The 19,174-nt window shown below is 44.0% G+C and overlaps 1 protein-coding gene across 18 annotated transcripts in view; it reads left to right on the top strand.

Moving 5' to 3' along the window:
• The window catches only part of Tmcc3 (transmembrane and coiled-coil domain family 3), a 297,502-nt gene that overhangs the window by 273,981 nt on the left and 4,347 nt on the right, over nucleotides 1-19,174 (top strand). For 17 of the 18 annotated variants that reach the window (XM_069990137.1, XM_069990142.1, XM_069990150.1 and 14 more), the window contains 2 exons: nucleotides 10,587-11,503; nucleotides 14,889-15,024. In XM_069990137.1, the coding sequence (XP_069846238.1) occupies nucleotides 10,602-11,503; nucleotides 14,889-15,024 (1,038 nt within the window). In that variant the 5' untranslated portion in view covers nucleotides 10,587-10,601. Of the gene's footprint in view, nucleotides 1-3,196; nucleotides 3,216-10,586; nucleotides 11,504-14,888; nucleotides 15,025-19,174 lie in introns of those variants that run through there. The other variant, XM_069990215.1, reaches the window with a different exon arrangement.

Genomic DNA, 19,174 nt, shown 5'->3' with positions numbered 1-19,174 from the left:
CCAAGTACTTCGCACCAGAAGTCCCACACTGTGAGGAACAGCCCCTGCCCTCATTTTTCAGATGAAGCAGTTGAGATGTAGGGGAAGGACAAGTAAATATGGCAGAGCTAGCATTTGAACCTAGAAGGTCTGGGCCTTATACCTATACCTTAGCCACCTGGTAGCTGGCCTCTATTTAGGGCACATGGCTGAGGAATTCTAATAAATCTGGGCAGACTGGTGGCTATAGGTGTTTTAACTGGGTCCTCTGCTTGGGAAATAGGGCTAACCCAAATACAGACTGTGATTCAAAGATGTTTCATGATACAGTATTTATCATAAAAACTGCTATGCACAGTTCCTTTTATTTCTTTGTTGTTTCATTGCTCCCAGATTATAAAGTAATATGTTCCTAGAGCACTCCTTTCTGCCTCTGAAATATGAACCTTTGGTGTCTTTAATCTACCATAAGTGTGGGAGAAGGAAGTCTGCTCTTATCTGCATCTTGATAGCAGAACACTTAATGACTGTAAAACCTGCTAGGACTTTACCTGAGGAGGGAGTTCATGTACAGTCTGGCTCTGAAAATCATTAGTAGTGGTTTAAATAGAAACAACCTGCATTTTTCATTATGCAGGGTATCTAGGGATTCAAGTTAGTTTCTCTTATTATTATCAGATTGAAAACAGCTTTACTAATTGCCTGTGTCTCAAGCAAAACAGTCTGTATTTATGTATATATCTAACCAATGGTTTGGCACATGCATTATGCTCTCAGTGAAATGGTGAGATTCTTGGAGCCAGGTAAAGCTGGACTGGAGCCCAGTTCTGCCACTGATTCCATGACTCCAGACAAGGCACCTGAAGTTCTTACTATAAAATGGGCATAATAATTCCAATCTCAGGTTCATGACAAATAAAAATGTACAGGAAGCATTTAGAAAATTATTTGATGCTTATAAATCCAAGCAATTATGGTTTCCTTTTAAAAAAAAATGTGAGCTGTCTTGCCAAGATTGTATTGTTCCTTGAGCCATTCTGTTTTGGGCCTTTTTTCTTTAAATAAGTAATTGTCTTCAACTAAGGAGAGTGAAAGGATGCCTGTTTCTATAGATAGGTGTCTGGATGAATTCGTACATACATAGACAAATACAGATACCATTTTTAGTGCTGTGGATTGAATTCAGGGCTTCCCTCATGGTAAGCAAATTCTCTAGCCCTAGAACACCTAAAGTTTTGAGTTTGTATTCTATTATATTGTGATTTGCTAAGGGTCTAGAAACTACAGTTGATGATCTTTAATGGACAGTTATTCATGTTTCAAGGTTATGGTGTGATGTAGTACATTTATATATTGTATACTAATTATCTCAACACTTAGGTTATTCATCATCTGAAACACAGCATTTCTCTGTGATAAACTATATCCAAAATCCCCTCTCCTAGCTGTTTTGAATTATAGGGTATAATATTGTTGACTATAATTGACGATCACAGAAATCATGCCTGTTAAACAATCTCTCCCTTCTCCCTCCCTTCCCTGGCCTTCTGGTAACAACTATTCAGCTCTCTTGTTCTGTGAGTTTACCTTTTAAAAGAATTCCACACATAAATGAAACCAAGTGCCTGTCTTTCCATGCCTGGCTTGTTTCACTTAACGTTAAGATGTCCAGGTCCATCTGTGTTGACACATTTGATAATCTTGTTGGTAGATTGGATGAATTTTTAGTTTTCCAATATTTGTCATACAAGACTATGTTCTTCTGCTATTACAAGTAATGAATTGAGTGGAAACATATGTATGTGTACAGGGGAAATGTCACTTAGGAAGGAAGGGATCACCTGTATATTCTACATCTAGTATGTCTTCTTGTTTACCATTTTATAATTGATCATCTATATTCTGCTTGGAACAGGGGAGAGCTCTGAGATATACCAGTTTCCTGAGTATTTGACCTCTCACCTGAATGAAATGCCGTAAACAACCTGCAATCCAGTCTGTCTCGAAAGCTATTTCATATAGCCTTGGCTACAGATTCTTCTTGACCTCATTGCAAATGACTGAACAAATGTAAACATGAGGGACAACTGGCTGCTCCAGCTGGCTGTTTGTCAACCACTGATTCATTCAGCAGCACTGAGGTCCTATTGAGGAAGCAGTGTGGGACAGATACAGGTGGCTTATTAAATGATCCTTCTCTCTAAATGTTGGAAGAACAAATGTTATGCAAATACTTACACCTAGCAGAATAAGTACTGTAGAGGGGACAAATACAAATCTGGGATCCACCCCAAAGGCAGGGATCAATTCCAGCTGGGTGTGAGCTGAGCATGGGAGAGGCTTCTTGGAAAGAGACAGTGTTGAAACTGGGCTTTGAAAGGTGAAGTGAGAAGGCGGCTGGGGATTTGGGGGTAGGGAGGGAGGGGAGGCTGTGCTAGGGTCAGGAGCTACCACAGAGCACTGGAGTGTTCAGGCCTGACTGGCTCATTGGACACTGGCAAAAGGTGAAGGCTAAAAGGTAGATACTGATACAGATCTTGGCTCTATGTCTTTTTAGGATATCACTACAATTATTTGGTGCCTCCCATTTTCAGATCTGTAGGCAGACATAATGATGATACCTATCTTATGAAGATATGAGGATCAAATAGGAATGTACATCCTGCTACAGCCTTGCCCTCATGGTTATGTGTAGGTATGCTCCACATATGATAGATGGGTCAGCTATTGAGGGTGGCTAAGAGCGGGCTGGACAACCACAGAGAGCTCAGGGTAGAAGTGCTGAAGGATTCTTCAGGACAGTTGCTGGTTTCTGTGGAAACTCAGGTAAGCACAGAACCCTCCCAAGAGCTCCTAGCATCTGTGTTTGGAGGAAGGGTAAGGGAGGTGGTGGAAAGGAGACAGCAGGAGGAGGACCTTCTCCCTCCAGGGATGGCCTTTTTTTTTTTTTTTTTTTTTTTCTGCTCACTAGCTAAAGGCCTTGGAGACTTCCCTTGCCTTTCAAAGATGCCTTCCCTCCCCTCAGTTCCTGAGAGGCTCTTGGTGGAAGTAGAATGTGGTATTCCTGCTCCCCTTTCCTGGCCTAAAACCAATGGGAAGGAGAAGCATGGGAGGAAAGGTCTAGAACTCTCTGAAGACCTTAATTCAGAGCCCTGGGATCCTCATTCAACTCACTTCTTCCTTCCTTGCCATTGAGTTAGGAACTTAAAGCCTCAAAGGACACTTTGGTTGGAAAAGTAAGTCTTTTGTTGTTGCTTCTTTACAACTCAGCATCCAGGACTGGGGATGTGGCTCAGCAGCAGAGCCTTTGCCTGGCACACACATGGCCCTGGGTTCCATCTCCAGTACCTCGCATCCCCCTTCTCCCTACAAGAAGCACCCTGAGCGGCAGCCTTATTCTGAGTACCTCAGCCTAGGGATGTTGAACACTTCATGCTTCCAGGCTTGCCTGTTGTTGAAGCATGTGTGTCTTCGACTTCCTAGAAAAGCTTCTGTGGGTGTTACCCACATCTTCACTGATTTGGGGGTATTGTGGCTATTCTCCCAAAGTTGGGTGCTCAGTGTGAAATGGAAAGATTTTCATTACCTTAGCCTTTCCCTGCTGACCTTCAGAAGCATGACCTTTTATGGCCTTCTTCCCTCTTTCATTCTTAGTATGCAGTTTTTAGTATCTAGTATCTTTACCAGGATAGACTAATTTCATTAGGGATTAGTTTGTATTAGTTGAAAATGTGAGTTATAAGTGATTTTGAAGAAAAAAAATACGTATTTTCCAGGGTGTGTAACTCAAAGTAGATTGCCAGTGCCACCTGATAGAGGCGTAATGAGGAGATAATTATTTCTAATTACAGTATCAAGTGTTTTAATTGCTTGAGGATGCTTGGAGAATATATTCTTGAGGCCCTGGAACACCGCCTCCTTTCCTTCACATTCAGTCTGCAAAGTCTGTCCAGGAAGGATTGCTGCCATATACACATTCTCCAAATAAACCAAATAATCAGTTCCAACTAATCCTGGAAGCTAGAGAAGCCAGTTTCCTTTACCTGTAGGGAGAAGTACAGCTTTCGAGGCTCCAGCCTGTCCATTGTGAGTGACATAAGAAAGGAAGTGGGTGCTGGGAATGAAACCTTTATGGTCATGCTGTTGGCTCAGTTCCCTGCTGGGCATGGTGCACTTGTTTAAAGTTCATGATGTGCTCTTGTGAGACTGCAACTATCAGAGGAAATCCTCCTTGTCCAAACAAATTAAAACAAACATTGGACCAACATACTCCTAATAAAGCGTCCTTTTGGATGCCATGTGAAGAGCCTTTGGGTGGCTCCTTTCTGTGGGCAGTGGGGAAGATCTGGCTTTTTTCTTCTAGAGAGTGCAGTGTATTTCAACGTGTTGAATGTTCTGAGCAGGAGCCATGTGAATACATTGATGCGTTTTATGAACAGATGAAGAGGGGTTATTAAACATCCAGAGTTAGTTTTCTTCAGAACCAATTGTTCCCATTAGCAAGAAAACCAAAGTGTTGGATGGCTGCTAGCTTTGGTGAAGTGGTTATGGGTTCTAGCTGAGAACATTCTGCAAATGTCTTTCAAGCAGGCACAAGACAGAGACAAGGTTACTTTGTATCCTTAGGTGTTACTATAGAAAGTGATGGAAAGCTCCTGGTCTCCTAGTAAAACAGTGTAGCATGCCTCTCTCCATGAGCTCAACACAGGGAAGGGAGCCTTCCTGTCCCCCAGGCATAGCCAGGCAGCCACTGGGCCTTTTCCCAGATATCAGGCCCTCTCTTATCGGCCCCTTGACACAGCTCACTTTTCCCGTGGTCCTTTATCTTATTTTACCTTCTCATTCTCCCCCTGGTGATTGTTCCAGTAAAAGCAATAAGTCCTTAGAAAATTATTTGACCATAATCACTGTTGATATTTCAGCATATGGATCAAGCCTGAGTGGAAGGCACATGGGAGCTGAGAATAGGGAGAGTTTTCTGACAGAAGCTGTAATGCCAAGGTCGCAGGACCCCCTGCAAGAAGACCACTAAGAGTCGGACTCTACAGCTGTTTTATTTAAACGGGCTGCAGCTCAGGCATTGTCCTATACTCTGACATAGCGGAGCCCAGGAAGAGAGCCCTGAGCTAAGGATTTGCAGGTCTTATATAGGCACACAATCAACCAGGTGTTTTGATTACTACCACGTGTTGCTCTGCTAGGCAACACGTGGTGGTCACTCCCTCAAACTTTAACCTTTCAAAGCTAAATCAAGCCCCTGGTGTCCACAGAGAGCTGGCAGGCCCTGTTAGGGGCATGGCAGAACACATTTTCACATGGCCACTCTTGCATGTTTCCTAAACCTGAGTTGAGCTCCAGCAAAACTGAGTCTTAGTCATGGGCGTCAAGAAACATATATTCTTCCCAAACTTCTATGGACTCATAAAAGAGGGCAGTGAAGGATCTATGAATGCATATAAAAATCCTTGCCTGACTTACCATAAAAGTGTTTTGTTTGTTAGGGAGGCAGGCTGTAGAGACACCTGGCTTCAATTTCCATCCTTCCTCTGCTATTTGATAACTATGTGCTTCTAAGCCATTTGCTTACCTTCCTTATATCTCATTTTCTAGAGTACTAGAGTACTAGAGCCTACTATAGGGAGTATTTCACAGTTAAACTATTGCGTGTGTCATTCGTGTGACATTTTTTTTTCCCCTTCTGGGCTTGATGTAGGATACTTGTCCCTTTCTCTGAGTATGATAATGTGGAGCAAGTCACAAAGGTCTCTTCTGGGAGAAGTCTTTGGAGACTATGGACAAAACACCACCAGCATTCCAGACAATAGAGGCTCCATCACAGCCTGGTCTACCAGCTGACAAGTTGCACATTTGTTGGCCTAAGCAAAAAATAAGCCATTTTATAAGAAAGCCCCTGGGAAGCTGGGTGTTAGTGGCTCATGTCTGTAATCCTAGCTACTCAGGAGGCTGAGATCTGAGGATCACGGTTCAAAGCCAGCTCATAAAGAAAAGATCATGAGACTCTTACCTTCAGTAAACCACTCAGAAAAAGCCAAAGGTGGCATTGTGGCTCAAGTGGTAGAATGCTAGTCTTGATCATAAAGAGGCTCAGGGAGAGCACCCAGGCCCTGTGGAAGAGTACCAGCCTTAAGCAAAAAGCTAAGGGACCGTGCCAAAGCCCTGAGTTCACACACACACACACACACACACACGCACGCACGCACGCACGCACACACACACGCACGCACGCACGCACATACACACCACTGGGAACTGGGATTTGGACATTGTTACTGCAGCAAAAAGGCCTACCACATTCTGACTGTAGGAACAGCCTTAACTAGACCTGAAGAAAGAACAACTCTTGTCTTGGAAATGGAACCTGTCTGATGGATCCACCCCTTTCCTCACATTTGAGCATACTTACCTTTTTGTAGGCGGTTATTGCACCAGCCTTGTGAACTAAGCAGGCATCATTCCAATCTTTAGGGCTCACAGCATTTCCTGCTGCTTCATGTCCCCAGAGCCTCAGAGGGCTCCTGCCTTAAAGTATATCCTTCCTAGTGTATATCCTCCCAGGCATCTTAGTTCATTTTCTGTTACTCTAATAAATTGCTGAGGGCAAGTATCTTATAAAGAGGCCTGTTGGGCTCACAATTCTGGGGGCTGGAAGTCCAGGTAGCAAGATCCTTAGGTCTTATGGAGACCCGCTTCTCTTTTCATCTCCCCCCATCCCCTGCTGTGTTACAACATAGTAGAGAATCAGAAAGGGACCTACCATATGCAGAAAGGGCCTGGAGTGTAAGGTGACCTTGCTTTAAAGCAGCCTACTGTCAGGGAACTTGCCTACTTCTGTGAGAATACCATTAATCCATCTATGAGGCGAGAACCCCAGTGGCCTAATTACCCTCTGCTAGGCCCCACCTCTGAAAGGCTCTTCCACTTCACTACCAGCACAGTGGACCAAGGCTCCTCCAGCACACAAACCACTGCTTGGCTGCAAGGGGGTGGGGGGGAACCACACCATAGCACAGGAGCCTCCTCTTCTCCAGATCTGTAACTTGGTGGCTTAAGATGGCTGGCTGTTTTGGGTTTTTTTAGCTGGGGTTTTGAAGTGACTATGGAGGGTGACAGGAAGCCTGAGCAATGTGCTCTTGGTGGTGCTGGTGTCACCTAAGTGGTGCCAACATCCAGGTGGAAGGGATGTTGGGAGGTTGTGCAGCAGGCAAGGTTCACTGCAGAGCTGATGCAAGGCCCATTACTGACGTCCATCTGAACCTAAGCTTTTCCTCAGCTTCTATTCCAGAATATTGAGGTGACAGTGGCAGCGTCTGTGCTGTTGGAAGGAAACACAAGGAAAGGCATTTTGCTAATGTACTGGTGGTCTGCCTTTCATCTAAGTAATAACAGCTGGGTCATTCTGGGAGGACTGAAAGAGCCTAGCCATCATTGTGAAAAAAACAAAACAAATAAACCCACATCATCTCTCCTGCCAGAACAGTAATTCGTTTTCTTTATTTTTAAAAAGCAGAAAATACAATGGCATGACTAAAAGAATGACCCCGTATAACCCCATGGCACAAAAATAACCATTGTTAATGCTTCTGAGCTTATTTTACTTTTAGCTTTTAATTCAAATACATTTTTAAATGAAACTGGGAGGATAATGGTAAACATTTGCTGAAAGTTTCTCTGTGCCAGGAAGTCCTTACTCACTTCCACTGTATTATCTTATTCCTCATGGTGACTCTCAGAAGCATCTCTAGGTCTGTTTTCAGAAGAGGAAACTGAGGCATAGGAAGATTAAATCACTTCTACAAAGATCATACAGCTTTACAAGGGTAATAATGCAAGATGGAAGCCCAAGCAGCCTGTTTCCAGAGTTCTGCTTTATTACTCCTGAATTGTTCCAGTCTTGTCTCTTTATTCTATGTATGGGGGCCCTCACATGTGACTATGTTTTCTGAAGGACATGTAGCAGTCAATGTCAGTTCCCAGATGTCCCAATCCACATGCATGTAGACTATAGGTGATCAGTGAACCTTTGCCTCCCACCCCACCTCCTGACCCAGAAATCATGCCTTGTGCCATCTGTATTATATAGGTCAGGATCAGGGCAAGTCCAAGTTAAATGAAGCATGAAGCATGGAGGATACCCTGCTCACTTCCTAGCACATATATGCAATCTCAGTCCTTGCTTAGGGAATCTGTGGGTACCAAGTGGTATTTATCACTGGCTCTTGATTACCTGTGCAGTGGTCAGATTATAAGATGTCAAAAGATGCAGCCCCCAGATAGTTCCAATTTTTATGACCTCATCAAACATGTGCAACTGAGACTTACTGATGAGCAGTAAGAGTGATTGATTGGGACTTAAAAGGCTGTTTGTTCCCCTAACCTGGATGTTTGAAGACATGCCAAGCATTGTTATAACTTTAAAGTAAGGCAGAAGTCAGTCTGCCTCTGTGTACAGGGCTGTCCTGGACCTACAGTCTGTACAAAAAACCAGGCTTGTTGCATTTGAACAGCCCAAGTGGCTAACTGGTGTGGCACAGAATTAAAGAACAAAGAACAGGTAGTGACTTAGTGCTGCATTTGATCCGGTAAAGCACAAAATACGTCTTGCTTCAAAAAAGGTAGAGGAATTCTCCAAGAATGTCAGGCAATTTTTTCCTAATATAATCAGATCTTATCCGTGAGTTTCAAGAAGCACAAATGTGTTTGTGGAACTCACATTGTTGATTGAAAAATGACAAGTGTGTTTGTGTGGGTGAGGGCATGTGCATGCATGCAACTTGAAATCAGGATCGTGGTTTCCTGCAGGTGGGGGCAAATGTCATCTTGATGAAGGTGTTACAGTGTGTTCATTTGTAAAGTCATTGGGTTGGATGCTTATTTGCTCCTTTCTGAGTTTACTTTAAGTTCTTCTAAAGTTCTGAGTGTAATGAAGTTCAAAGATTCTTATGTGTGTTTGGGTGTCTTGTTTCATACTGATGGAAAACAGCTCTGTTTAGTTGAATCTGAAATGATGTAGAACTTATTACCTAGGTGTTGGGAAAAAAAGTTCTACCTGGGATTAGTCAGGACTGCATGGTCAGAGAACTTCTGAGAATTTCTGAGGTTATTTTATTGTAGTAACACTCATATTAAATGGCTTTAGTGTAGACTCCTCAGAATAAAGAATGATTATCATTTGAGTTCACCAACCATCTATTGACAGCTCCTGGTGAGTAAGGGAAGTGCTGGCACTTGGCTAGGTACAGCTGTGACATTGTTTATCCTTTCACCTGCAGACTACAGGTGGTTAAAGCACATAGATGAGTGATACACAGAGGTGTGTGTGGTGCCACGGGATAGGCTCACAGAGGGAAGGAGAAGCTGCTTCTTCGAAGACCAGAAATGGCTGCTTGGAAAAATGGGTTCTGAATGGGTTTCAGGAACAGGGAGATTTTAGTAAGAAGTGGATAGGTAGCATGGTATTGTGAATATCATACTTAGGAGTAAATACATAGAAGAATCAAATCCTGCGCCTATTGGGTTGTTTGGCTTACTTAGGATAAGGAGCCAGGTTGTGTGATTTTCATATGGGAGACAATAGAAAGAGAAAAACAGTCTTTACAAAGTAGACTCGCATGGCCAGATCTGATATCTCCAATAAAATCAAATCAGTCTCAGTGATTGTGTGGTTATCATCAATTACTTTATTTGCCCCAAGTCAGTGTTTTCTAGTTTTAGTGCATTCTTTGTCCCTCTTTGCAGACACCCATTCTTCAAAGGACAGTCATGGTATAGTGTTCCATTATGGCAGGAAGATTAGCATTAGAGTGACTTGAATTCAATCCTGGCTCTTTCAGTCGCTATGTGTATGTGGTGAGGATCCAACAAGACAACCTCCACAGAGCCTGGATGAAGTCTGGCTTTGTCCTCCCCTTATTGCTTACAACTTGACCAAAATGCCTAGTGCCTAGGAAAGCTATTCCATTCAGTCTTGGCATTATTTTCTTTAAAAAAAAAAAAAAGCCGCTATGGCTGCGGCGTAGTTATTTGTTTCCCTATCTAGATTCTGTTGTATTATTCAATTATTAAAGTTCATCCTGCACCATACTGTTCTGTCACATGTGTTTAATGATTCCATTAAGAAAATAATTTTCTCTTGTTGATGGATGTACCTGCTACAATTTCGCTTGCTTTTTTCTTTCTTTCTTTTTTTTCCCCTTCTGCTAGGAAACGAGTGGATTCAGGGTTGGATACGTGTCCCATAATGGTTAAGTTCACAGAGGAGCCATGGCCAGCAGCCCAGGTCCCAGGGCACTTTGGCAAAGTTGAACTAGGGACCTCATTCTGTTCTGCAGTTTCTACTCTGCAGTTCATGTTCACAATCACATCAGATGGCAAATCAGATGCACTGGTGCTCTGGTTCTCATTCTAGTTAGAAGGAGCGGGACTGGTCAATCTTCACCCTGCAAAGATAGCAGGAGTATTTATCCAGTAGAGCATGCCATGAAAAATCTGGAACTTAATGTGTGCATGCCATATGCAACAGATTCTGTCATAGTAACCATCTCATATAAACCCTTCATATTAAAAGGCTTCTCTCTGGTGTCTTCTAGGTAGAACGACATGACATGAATACCCTCAGCCTGCCCCTGAACATACGCCGAGGCGGCTCAGACACCAACCTCAACTTCGACGTACCAGATGGCATCCTGGATTTCCACAAGGTCAAACTCAATGCAGACAGCCTGAAACAAAAAATCTTGAAGGTAACAGAGCAAATCAAAATTGAGCAAACCTCCCGCGATGGGAATGTTGCCGAGTATCTGAAGCTGGTCAACAGTGCAGACAAGCAGCAGGCTGGGCGCATCAAACAGGTTTTTGAGAAGAAGAACCAGAAATCAGCCCACTCCATTGCCCAGCTGCAGAAGAAGTTAGAGCAGTACCATAGAAAGCTCAGGGAGATTGAGCAGAATGGAGCCTCCAGAAGCACAAAGGACATCTCCAAAGACCACCTCAAGGACATCCATCACTCTCTGAAAGATGCCCATGTGAAATCTCGAACTGCCCCCCACTGCCTGGAGAGTAGTAAATTGGGCATGCCAGGGGTGTCCCTCACTCCTCCTGTATTTGTCTTCAATAAATCCAGGGAGTTTGCCAATTTGATTCGGAATAAATTTGGTAGTGCTGACAACATTGCTCACTTAAAAAATTCCTTAGAAGAGTTTAGGCCCGAAGCAAGTGCCAGGGCCTATGGGGGCAGTGCTACCATTGTGAACAAACCCAAGTATGGCAGCGACGATGAGTGTTCGAGCGGCACGTCAGGCTCAGCGGATAGTAATGGCAACCAGTCCTTTGGGGCTGGTGGGGCCAACACACTGGACAGCCAGGGGAAGCTTGCCATGATCCTGGAGGAACTGAGGGAAATCAAGGACACCCAGGCCCAGCTGGCAGAGGACATTGAGGCACTGAAGGTGCAGTTTAAGAGAGAATATGGCTTCATCTCTCAGACCCTGCAAGAGGAGAGATACAGGTATGTTCTGACTATTGAGTTCTTTCAGAAGCATGAGTTACCACTTGCAGAGAGATAGAGAGATTGCCTGAAACTTATAAGCGAATTGTCTTTTTCATGAATTTCGATGTGGATCAAAAGGTATTTAGGGAACCATAGTTCTTTCCATCCTTCGTAATTCCAAGTTTCATAACATGTGGCTTACAGATGACATTCTGAGAAAGACATTAGGCCTGTGAATCTCTTCCTTTATCACTCTATGGGCTGTGACGTGTGTACATTCCCACATACTGACTCAGTAGACTTCTGTAGTAGTCTCTCTGTACTAATTCAGAGCCCTGTATTTCATTCCCCTCCATAATAACAGTCCAGTAAAAAGCTAATTCACTGTATAGCAAGGCAGGTTTTATTAAGTATGAAGTACAAGTCAGTTTGAAGTCTTTATAAATAAATAAATAAACATATACATATATATATATATTTATAGTACTTTATTTTGCTCATTAAACTTTTCACCCCAAATGAAATGCCTTGAAAAGTGATTCTTTTTTTAATGGTACCAGCGTTTGAACTCAGGGTCTAGTGCTTGCTAGGCAGGTACCCTTTGTCTGAGCCTGCTGCCAGCTCTTTTTTGCACTCATTATTTTTGAGATAGGGTCTCATTTCCTGGCCAGGTTTGTGCCTAGACCACAATTCACCTATTTTAAATTTCTCATCATAGCTAAGATGACAGGTGTACACCACCATGCCTAGCTTCTTCCATTGAGATTAAGTCTTGTAATCTTTTCTTCCCTGGCTGACTGGGACATGATCCTCTTGATATTAGCCTCTCATAAAGCTAGTATGATAAGTGTGTGCAATGGTGCCTATTAGTTAAGAAAGGGGTCTCAAACATATCTGCCAAAGCTGGTCTCAAATCATAATCTTCCCAATCTTAGTCTCCCAAGTAGCTGGGATTATAGGCATGAGCCCACCAGAACTCAGCTCAAAAGTGATTTTAAGATTATCATAGCTGGGCATGGTAGTACATACCCTAGTCCTAGAACTTGGAAAGCAGAGACAAATTTGAGGCCAGCCAGCCTATACTACATATCAAGAATCTGGTTGGGTTTTTTGTTTGTTTGTTTGTTTGTTTGTTTGTCAGTCCTGGGGCTTGAACTCAGGGCCTGGGCACTGTCCTTCAGCTCTTCAGCATAAGGTTAGCGCTCTACCACTTGAGTCACAGAACCACTTCCAGCTTTTTCTGTTTATGTGATGCTGCAGAATCAAACCCAAGGCCTCATGCATGCGAGGCAAGCACTGTACCACTGAGCCACCTTCCCAGTCCCCAAGAACCTGTTTTTTAAAAAACAAAACCAAAAGAAGGAGAAGGAGGAGAAGAAGAAGAGGAGGAGGAGGAGGAGGAGGGATGGGCTCACACCTGTAATCCTAGTGACTCAGGAAGCTGAAATCAGAGGATTGCAGTTCAAAGCCAGCCTGGGCAGTAAAATTGTGAGGCTCTTATCTCCAGTTAAACACCAAAAAGCCAGAAGTGGAGCCCATGTGGTAGAGTGCTAGCCTTATACCTTACATACAAAAGCTCAGGGATAAGCTCCTAGGCCATGAGTTCAAGCTTTAGGATACACACACACACACACACAGACAGACAGACACACACACACACACACACACACACACACACACACACACACACACGATTAAAATAAAAATGAAAATTTTATGGGCTATATCAGAAAAACTTTTAAAGTTGCTGTTTTTAAGCTGTCTTTTATGTTGCTTATAGCTTAGTAATTAAAAGGTATGAATGACCCATTAAAGGTATGAATGACCCATTAGGAGAGGATTTTCTGTCAGTTCCCTACTAAAAGATCAAAGTTTCCTAGGGAAAATGAATATGCTCACTTCTAAAATGTGTAGATAACATTGTAAATGTCTGTTAATACTACCACATTTAAATGTTAGATATAGCTTGTTTTATAATAGATAGATGACTTTACATTGTCATTTTGAAGTGATTATATATTTTTAACCTGTAGTTTATAAAAGTGTGTGTGTGTGTGTGTGTGTGTGTGTGTGTGTGTTGTTAGGGATTGAGCCAAGGCCTCATTTACACCAAGCACATGGTGTACCACTGAGCTGCATCTGGCACCCTGAAACCATGTTTTAAACCTTCCTTCTGCATCCTGGACTTCGGCAGTTCATCACCTAGGACCTGTGTTTGGAATCATAGTTTTCCAATGAAGGTCTCTGACCTTCATTGCACCCGAGTTTGAGATACAGTACTTTTTGGATCCACATTTTATTCAGAGTTACATGTTTATAGATGCATATTTTATCCATTATTCTGATTTATGTTAGTTTCGGACTGATTTTGTTTGTGTTCCCTTTGATATCACCACTTGTCTGTTACTTAAGAGCTCTAGAGGAGGTATTTTTGAAGGCACTGTACCATCCAGCCCCCTGAAGGATGCTTGCAAATAGTCCTAGAGTCAGAACTAAGCTTTTTTTTTTTTGCCTTTTCCAGGTCGAGAATATGGCTTAGTAGTAGAGTGCTTGCCTAGCATGCATAAACCCTGGGTTCTATTCCTCAGTAACACATACAGAAAAAGCCAGAAGTGGCACTGTGGCTCAAGTGGTAGACTGCTAGCCTTGAGTAAAAGCAGCTCAGGGACTGTGCTCAGGTCCTAAGCCCCAAGACTGGCAAAAACAAAACAAAACACAAAAACAATTTCACCGGATGACCAGCATCGATCAGAGACATGCCAGGCTCAAGCATTCTGTTTAAAATAGACATTACAAAGTTTGAAACAAAAGCCAAATCGTCTTCTCTGAGGGGAGCAGAGCATGAGATTAGAAATCTTTGTCTTTCTCTTGCTTTAGATTAGGACTTTGGGAAATGCCATTAGATAAGCTCTCTATAATGTATAACAAGCTTAATTGTTATTAGCAGCTTAAGTTCTGAGCATTTCACATGGGGAGGGGGGTGTACATGGGAGAACTGGCTGCAGAACAAGGCTGATGGAAATGTGGGTGTTCTCACCACCCCCGGCTTCTGCCTTGAACCCCAGGCACGCTGGGCAAAAGCAGAAGTCCCCTTGGCTATGGTGGGTTCTGGCCCTGAGCAGGGTCCTGCCCACCCTCCCATGATCAGGCAGAGGTAGAAAGCCTGCTTTGCTTTGTGTGAAACTGCAGAGATGAGGAGAGTTAAGACCCCAAAAACTGTGCCTTTCCAGAGCTGGTGTGCTCCTTGCAGCGAGGCTTGGATTTTTCTAGGGGGAGAGGACAGAGCCGGTGGGGAGGTCTGCTACACAGTGCCAGTGGCAGTAAGCCATAAAGACATCATTCTAAAAAGCACTGTTGGGAGGCTAAAATGTCAGACTCACAGTGGGCTCCGGTGTCTCTCAAGGTATGAGCGACTAGAGGACCAGCTGCATGACCTGACCGACCTCCACCAGCACGAGACGGCCAACCTGAAGCAAGAGCTGGCCAGCGCCGAGGAGAAGGTGGCCTACCAGGCCTATGAGCGCTCGCGGGACATCCAGGTGCCTCTCTTCTCATTACCCTTCATGTGGGGGGTTTTTGGGGGCTTTAACTCATCCAAAAGATGAACTGGGTGCATCTCCCAGGGCCTCAGGGATTTCTATTGATAGGCTCAGTGTTTTCCATGCAACATGAACATTTCCTCTCCCCCTGCTGGCCCCATAAACTCTTTTTTTTTTTTGGCCAGTCCTGGAGCTTGAACTCAGAGCCTGGGCACTGTCCCTGAGCTTCTTTTGCCCAGGGCTAGAACTCTACCACTTGAGCCATAGCACCACTTCCGGCTTTTTCTATTTATGTGGTACTGAGGACTCAAACCCAGGACTTCATGCTTGCTAGGCAAGCACTCTCCCACTAAGCCACATTCCCAGCACCCCATTCTCTAAGGAGAAGCCACCCTCTAGACTCTTCTCTGCCTAAATCAGTTTACAAGTATTGATTTTTGACCCTAAGCCTAGTATACCTAACTTCTAGACAATTCTAGATGCTTTCTTCCCAGGTAAGGAGTGGCTCTCCTGCCAAAGGGCTTTGAACATATGAACAAAGATCACATTCCGTGGTAGAAACACTATAAGCTACAGAAATCCAGGCCTGCAGTACTCAGCAGTCTGGGATAGGAATGGGTATCAACTCAGTGGGTTGACTTGGTTGCATTTCCAGCTGTGTGTATACCATTTGCCAGCTGCGTGTGTTCCTGAGCAAGCCTTGAATGTGTCTGTCTGGGAGGCAGTAAACTTCAGAGTTGGGAAGGGCTTCAGGCATTCCAGTGCATACGATGTGCCAGACACTAACAAAGTACTTTTCGTGTCTCCATTTTTCTTCCTTACTCCTCAACTACCTTTTTAGGCTGTGCCTCTTATTAACCATTCTTCTCAGATGTGGAGACTGAGGCAAAGAGAGGTGGTCTGAACAAGGTCTTGACAATGGTCCTTGAATAGCAAGTGGATTTGTGTCCTAGAGAAAGTAGAGTGGCTGTTACGGTTGGAAGGGAGAGGGGTCACTTGACTCTTATCAATAAAGGGCAGTTCCAGAATGTCCTAAAGTGAAACCTGTGTACTCACACACTGCACTAGTGGTGCAGACTTCTGGGCAGTACATTTATAAAAATGTACTGCTTGAGCAATGCTCAGGCTTTCTCTGTAGTTAGTGGTTATTTTCTGCAGCTCCACTAGAGCCTTTGACAGCTAGAGCCCTGCTGCACTAGGGAGAAGGTTGAACTCTGCACTTTTGCCTGCATATTGGTCAGTGTTCTGTCCTGTGTGGGGAAGCATTGCCCCCAGAAAGTGTGGCACAGAGGACACAGGGGAGAGAGGGTGATTTCTTGTCCCACTCGGGGTTAGGAGACATCATCACCCAGCAGCAGCTGCCTTGAGAAACTTGAACCACATGAAGCACAGGCCTTTATGCAACCATTCTCTTCTCCAGCAGCTCTGGAATGTCGCTGGCGTCTGATATATCATTTTCTCATAGGGGATGGTTTGTGTTAACACTGCTCTTCTCTTTTTTAAGAAACATATTTGAGCGGTGAAGAGGTCAGATAAAGGGAGAGACTTCAAAAAGGGAATTTGGACACACACAGTTCGTTTCCACATTTTTCTAATCTCACTTTTAGGTCAGCATTGCAAAATGAACTCTGTTTAGGTAACTATAGTAGTCTTTCTTGTCACACGCTGGCCCTCTGTTTGCCCCTGCAAGCTAGTGCTCTGTGCCTGAGTTTCCTCAGCTATAAAGCTGAAACTTAGTTTGCTCTACTTTGAAGGTCAAGAAGGTCAAATGGGATACTACATGTCAAGTCTTTGCTAGACACATAACATAAGCAGCCAGACAATGCATGCCAGTCATTGTATTGTTGTCAAGTAGCCACATTTCTCTCAGGTTTTTTTATTTTCTATGACAGGAATGGACTCTGTGTTCGGACAGGGAGGGGTATGTGTGTATGTGTGCCAGTACTGAACTCAGGGCCTTGTGCTCATGTTTGAATTTTTTGCTCAAGGCTGATGCTCTGCCACTTGAGTCACACCCCCACTTATGGCTTTTTGCTGGTTAATTGCTGATAAGGATCCCACAAACTTTTCTTCCCTGGCTAGCTTTGAACCACAATCATCAGATCTCAGCCCTCCTGAGTAGCTAGGATTATGGGCATGAGCCACCAACCCCAGGCTGGGATGGTGGCAGTTGCCCCCAGGGATATTAGAGCTTTGTCAGTATTTCAGGCAACTGAGATTTTTTTTATTAAAAAAACCCTAATTTGTAGTATTTAAAGACAATTCCTTCCCAGTAAGTTCAATACTGGACCAAGGAAGTGCTAAGAACTGTAGGACTTATCTCTTGGTACCATGAGCAGATTTCCCTGCCCATTACTGCCTAATTTTCTTAGATTCTTTTAATAACAACTAGTAACAGTGTTGAAAGAATTTTAAAAGCCCCTTTGTGTCTAGCCCAAGATGAATTGTGTCTAAAAGGTTGATCTTTTGTCTGGCTCTATCACTTTTTCTATGCCATCAATGTCTGAAACAGGGATGCCAGGCTTGGCACATGTCTGTGACTACAGCCAGCCAGCCCCGCTTAGAATGGGAAGATCTAAAGAAGTTTTATCCTTTTGGTTAGAAGCCGAGTGTAATGAAAGTTACTATAGTAACAGAGAACCTTGGTCTCTGGCCCATGGAGTGTATTCAACAGAAGAAAAGCAAATCAATGTTCAAGCCACGGTGCGTGCTTAAAACCTGAAAAGATAACTGTGTGTAACTGCCCAAACATATTGGCAAATGGTTTAGACAGCAGGCTGGTGACCTAGTAGGGCACTCCATCCTACCTCTGCTTAGTCCTTTTCTCTACAAACCTCAGGCTTTTCTCCCTCAAATCTCACTTCCTACTACAGGCATCCAGTCTCTTTAATCTTCAGCTATAGCATGTGGCACCTTCTAGAGAGGACAAGAAAATACGGCAGGTTAGTCCCTGTCTGCATGTAGCTGATGTAGCTCTTGCTTGGGGAGGTCAGATGGAGAGGACTTGGGTCAAGGAAGTCTTCCTTCAGGATGGGACAATTGAGGTAGGACCTGAAGTATGAAGACAGGAGGGGGAGAGGGAGAAGAGCACATTTCAGGCTCAGAGGTGAGTACATGCTGCTTCAGAAATTGGCCAAAGACAGTTTGGCCCGTTCACTGTGAAGGGACAATGGGCTACATTAGGAGAGTAAGGAGAGGGTGGATAAACCTGAACCGGGCAAGGCCTCAAAGGACAATAGGAAAGATTTGAAGGTTGAATGGAGAGGAGTCAAATGTACATCTTTCAAAGATCCCTTGGGCTTTTGTGTGGAAGATGGTTACATGGGATTGGGCAGCAACAGGGAGTGAGGGGAATTCATGTAAGGTCATGGTAGACCTGAGTGAGATGGAGACTGGGAGGGAAATGGATGAATTGAGATAGATACTGTGTGAAAGTGTGGGGCAAGGTAATCAGGTGGACAAGGCAGATGTCCAGGGGAGCTTCTAGCATGTTTTCTGAGGAAAGAGAAGGGGGGAACATGGACTACAGTGGGAAGGGGGAGGGAAGATGCATTCCATACATGTACACTTGGCTGTGTTACACTGTGGTGCTTCAGGAAGCACACGTGGAGCTACCATTGGATGTGTGAATGGGTCTCAGAAGGGACAGCTGAGCTAGAGGCCCATCAGTCATCCATGTCTTAGAAATCAGAGTCTGGACTGCAGAGATCTGTAAAGGCAGCCTGTGCTGGGCATTCACAGAGCAGGCAAAAGTGGGGCCTATTGTTGATCCTGTCCCCCTTCCCTTCTTCCCCTCACTGTGCCTTCCACACTGGTCAGTACAAACACACACACACACACACACACACACACACTCAGAGGACAACAATGGGAGACAGCAGCAGCTGCTATGGCTTCATCACAGAATCCAACCCCACGCTCTTTGCTGATTTGTCACTTTATTACAAATAGAGGCAGAGTTAAAAACAATAAAAACAACAACAACCAAACTTCTTCATCTGTGGCATGCTACAGCTGTATGCACGTGATGTTCCACCCCTGGAAAGCATGAGGATTGAAGGAGCCTTGGGATTCTCATTTTACATCTTTGTCATCTTGATTGTTGGTTTGGGGATCAAAGCTGGGGGCCTCTGTGCACATCTGGATGCCC

This window comes from Dipodomys merriami, unplaced genomic scaffold (assembly GCF_024711535.1).
Source record: "Dipodomys merriami isolate MVZ:Mamm:240054 unplaced genomic scaffold, mDipMer1.0.p SCAF_10, whole genome shotgun sequence".
Lineage (NCBI taxonomy): Eukaryota > Metazoa > Chordata > Mammalia > Rodentia > Heteromyidae > Dipodomys > Dipodomys merriami.
Note: the sequence above shows the minus strand (reverse complement) of the source record. Positions and strands in the feature narration are given on the sequence as shown.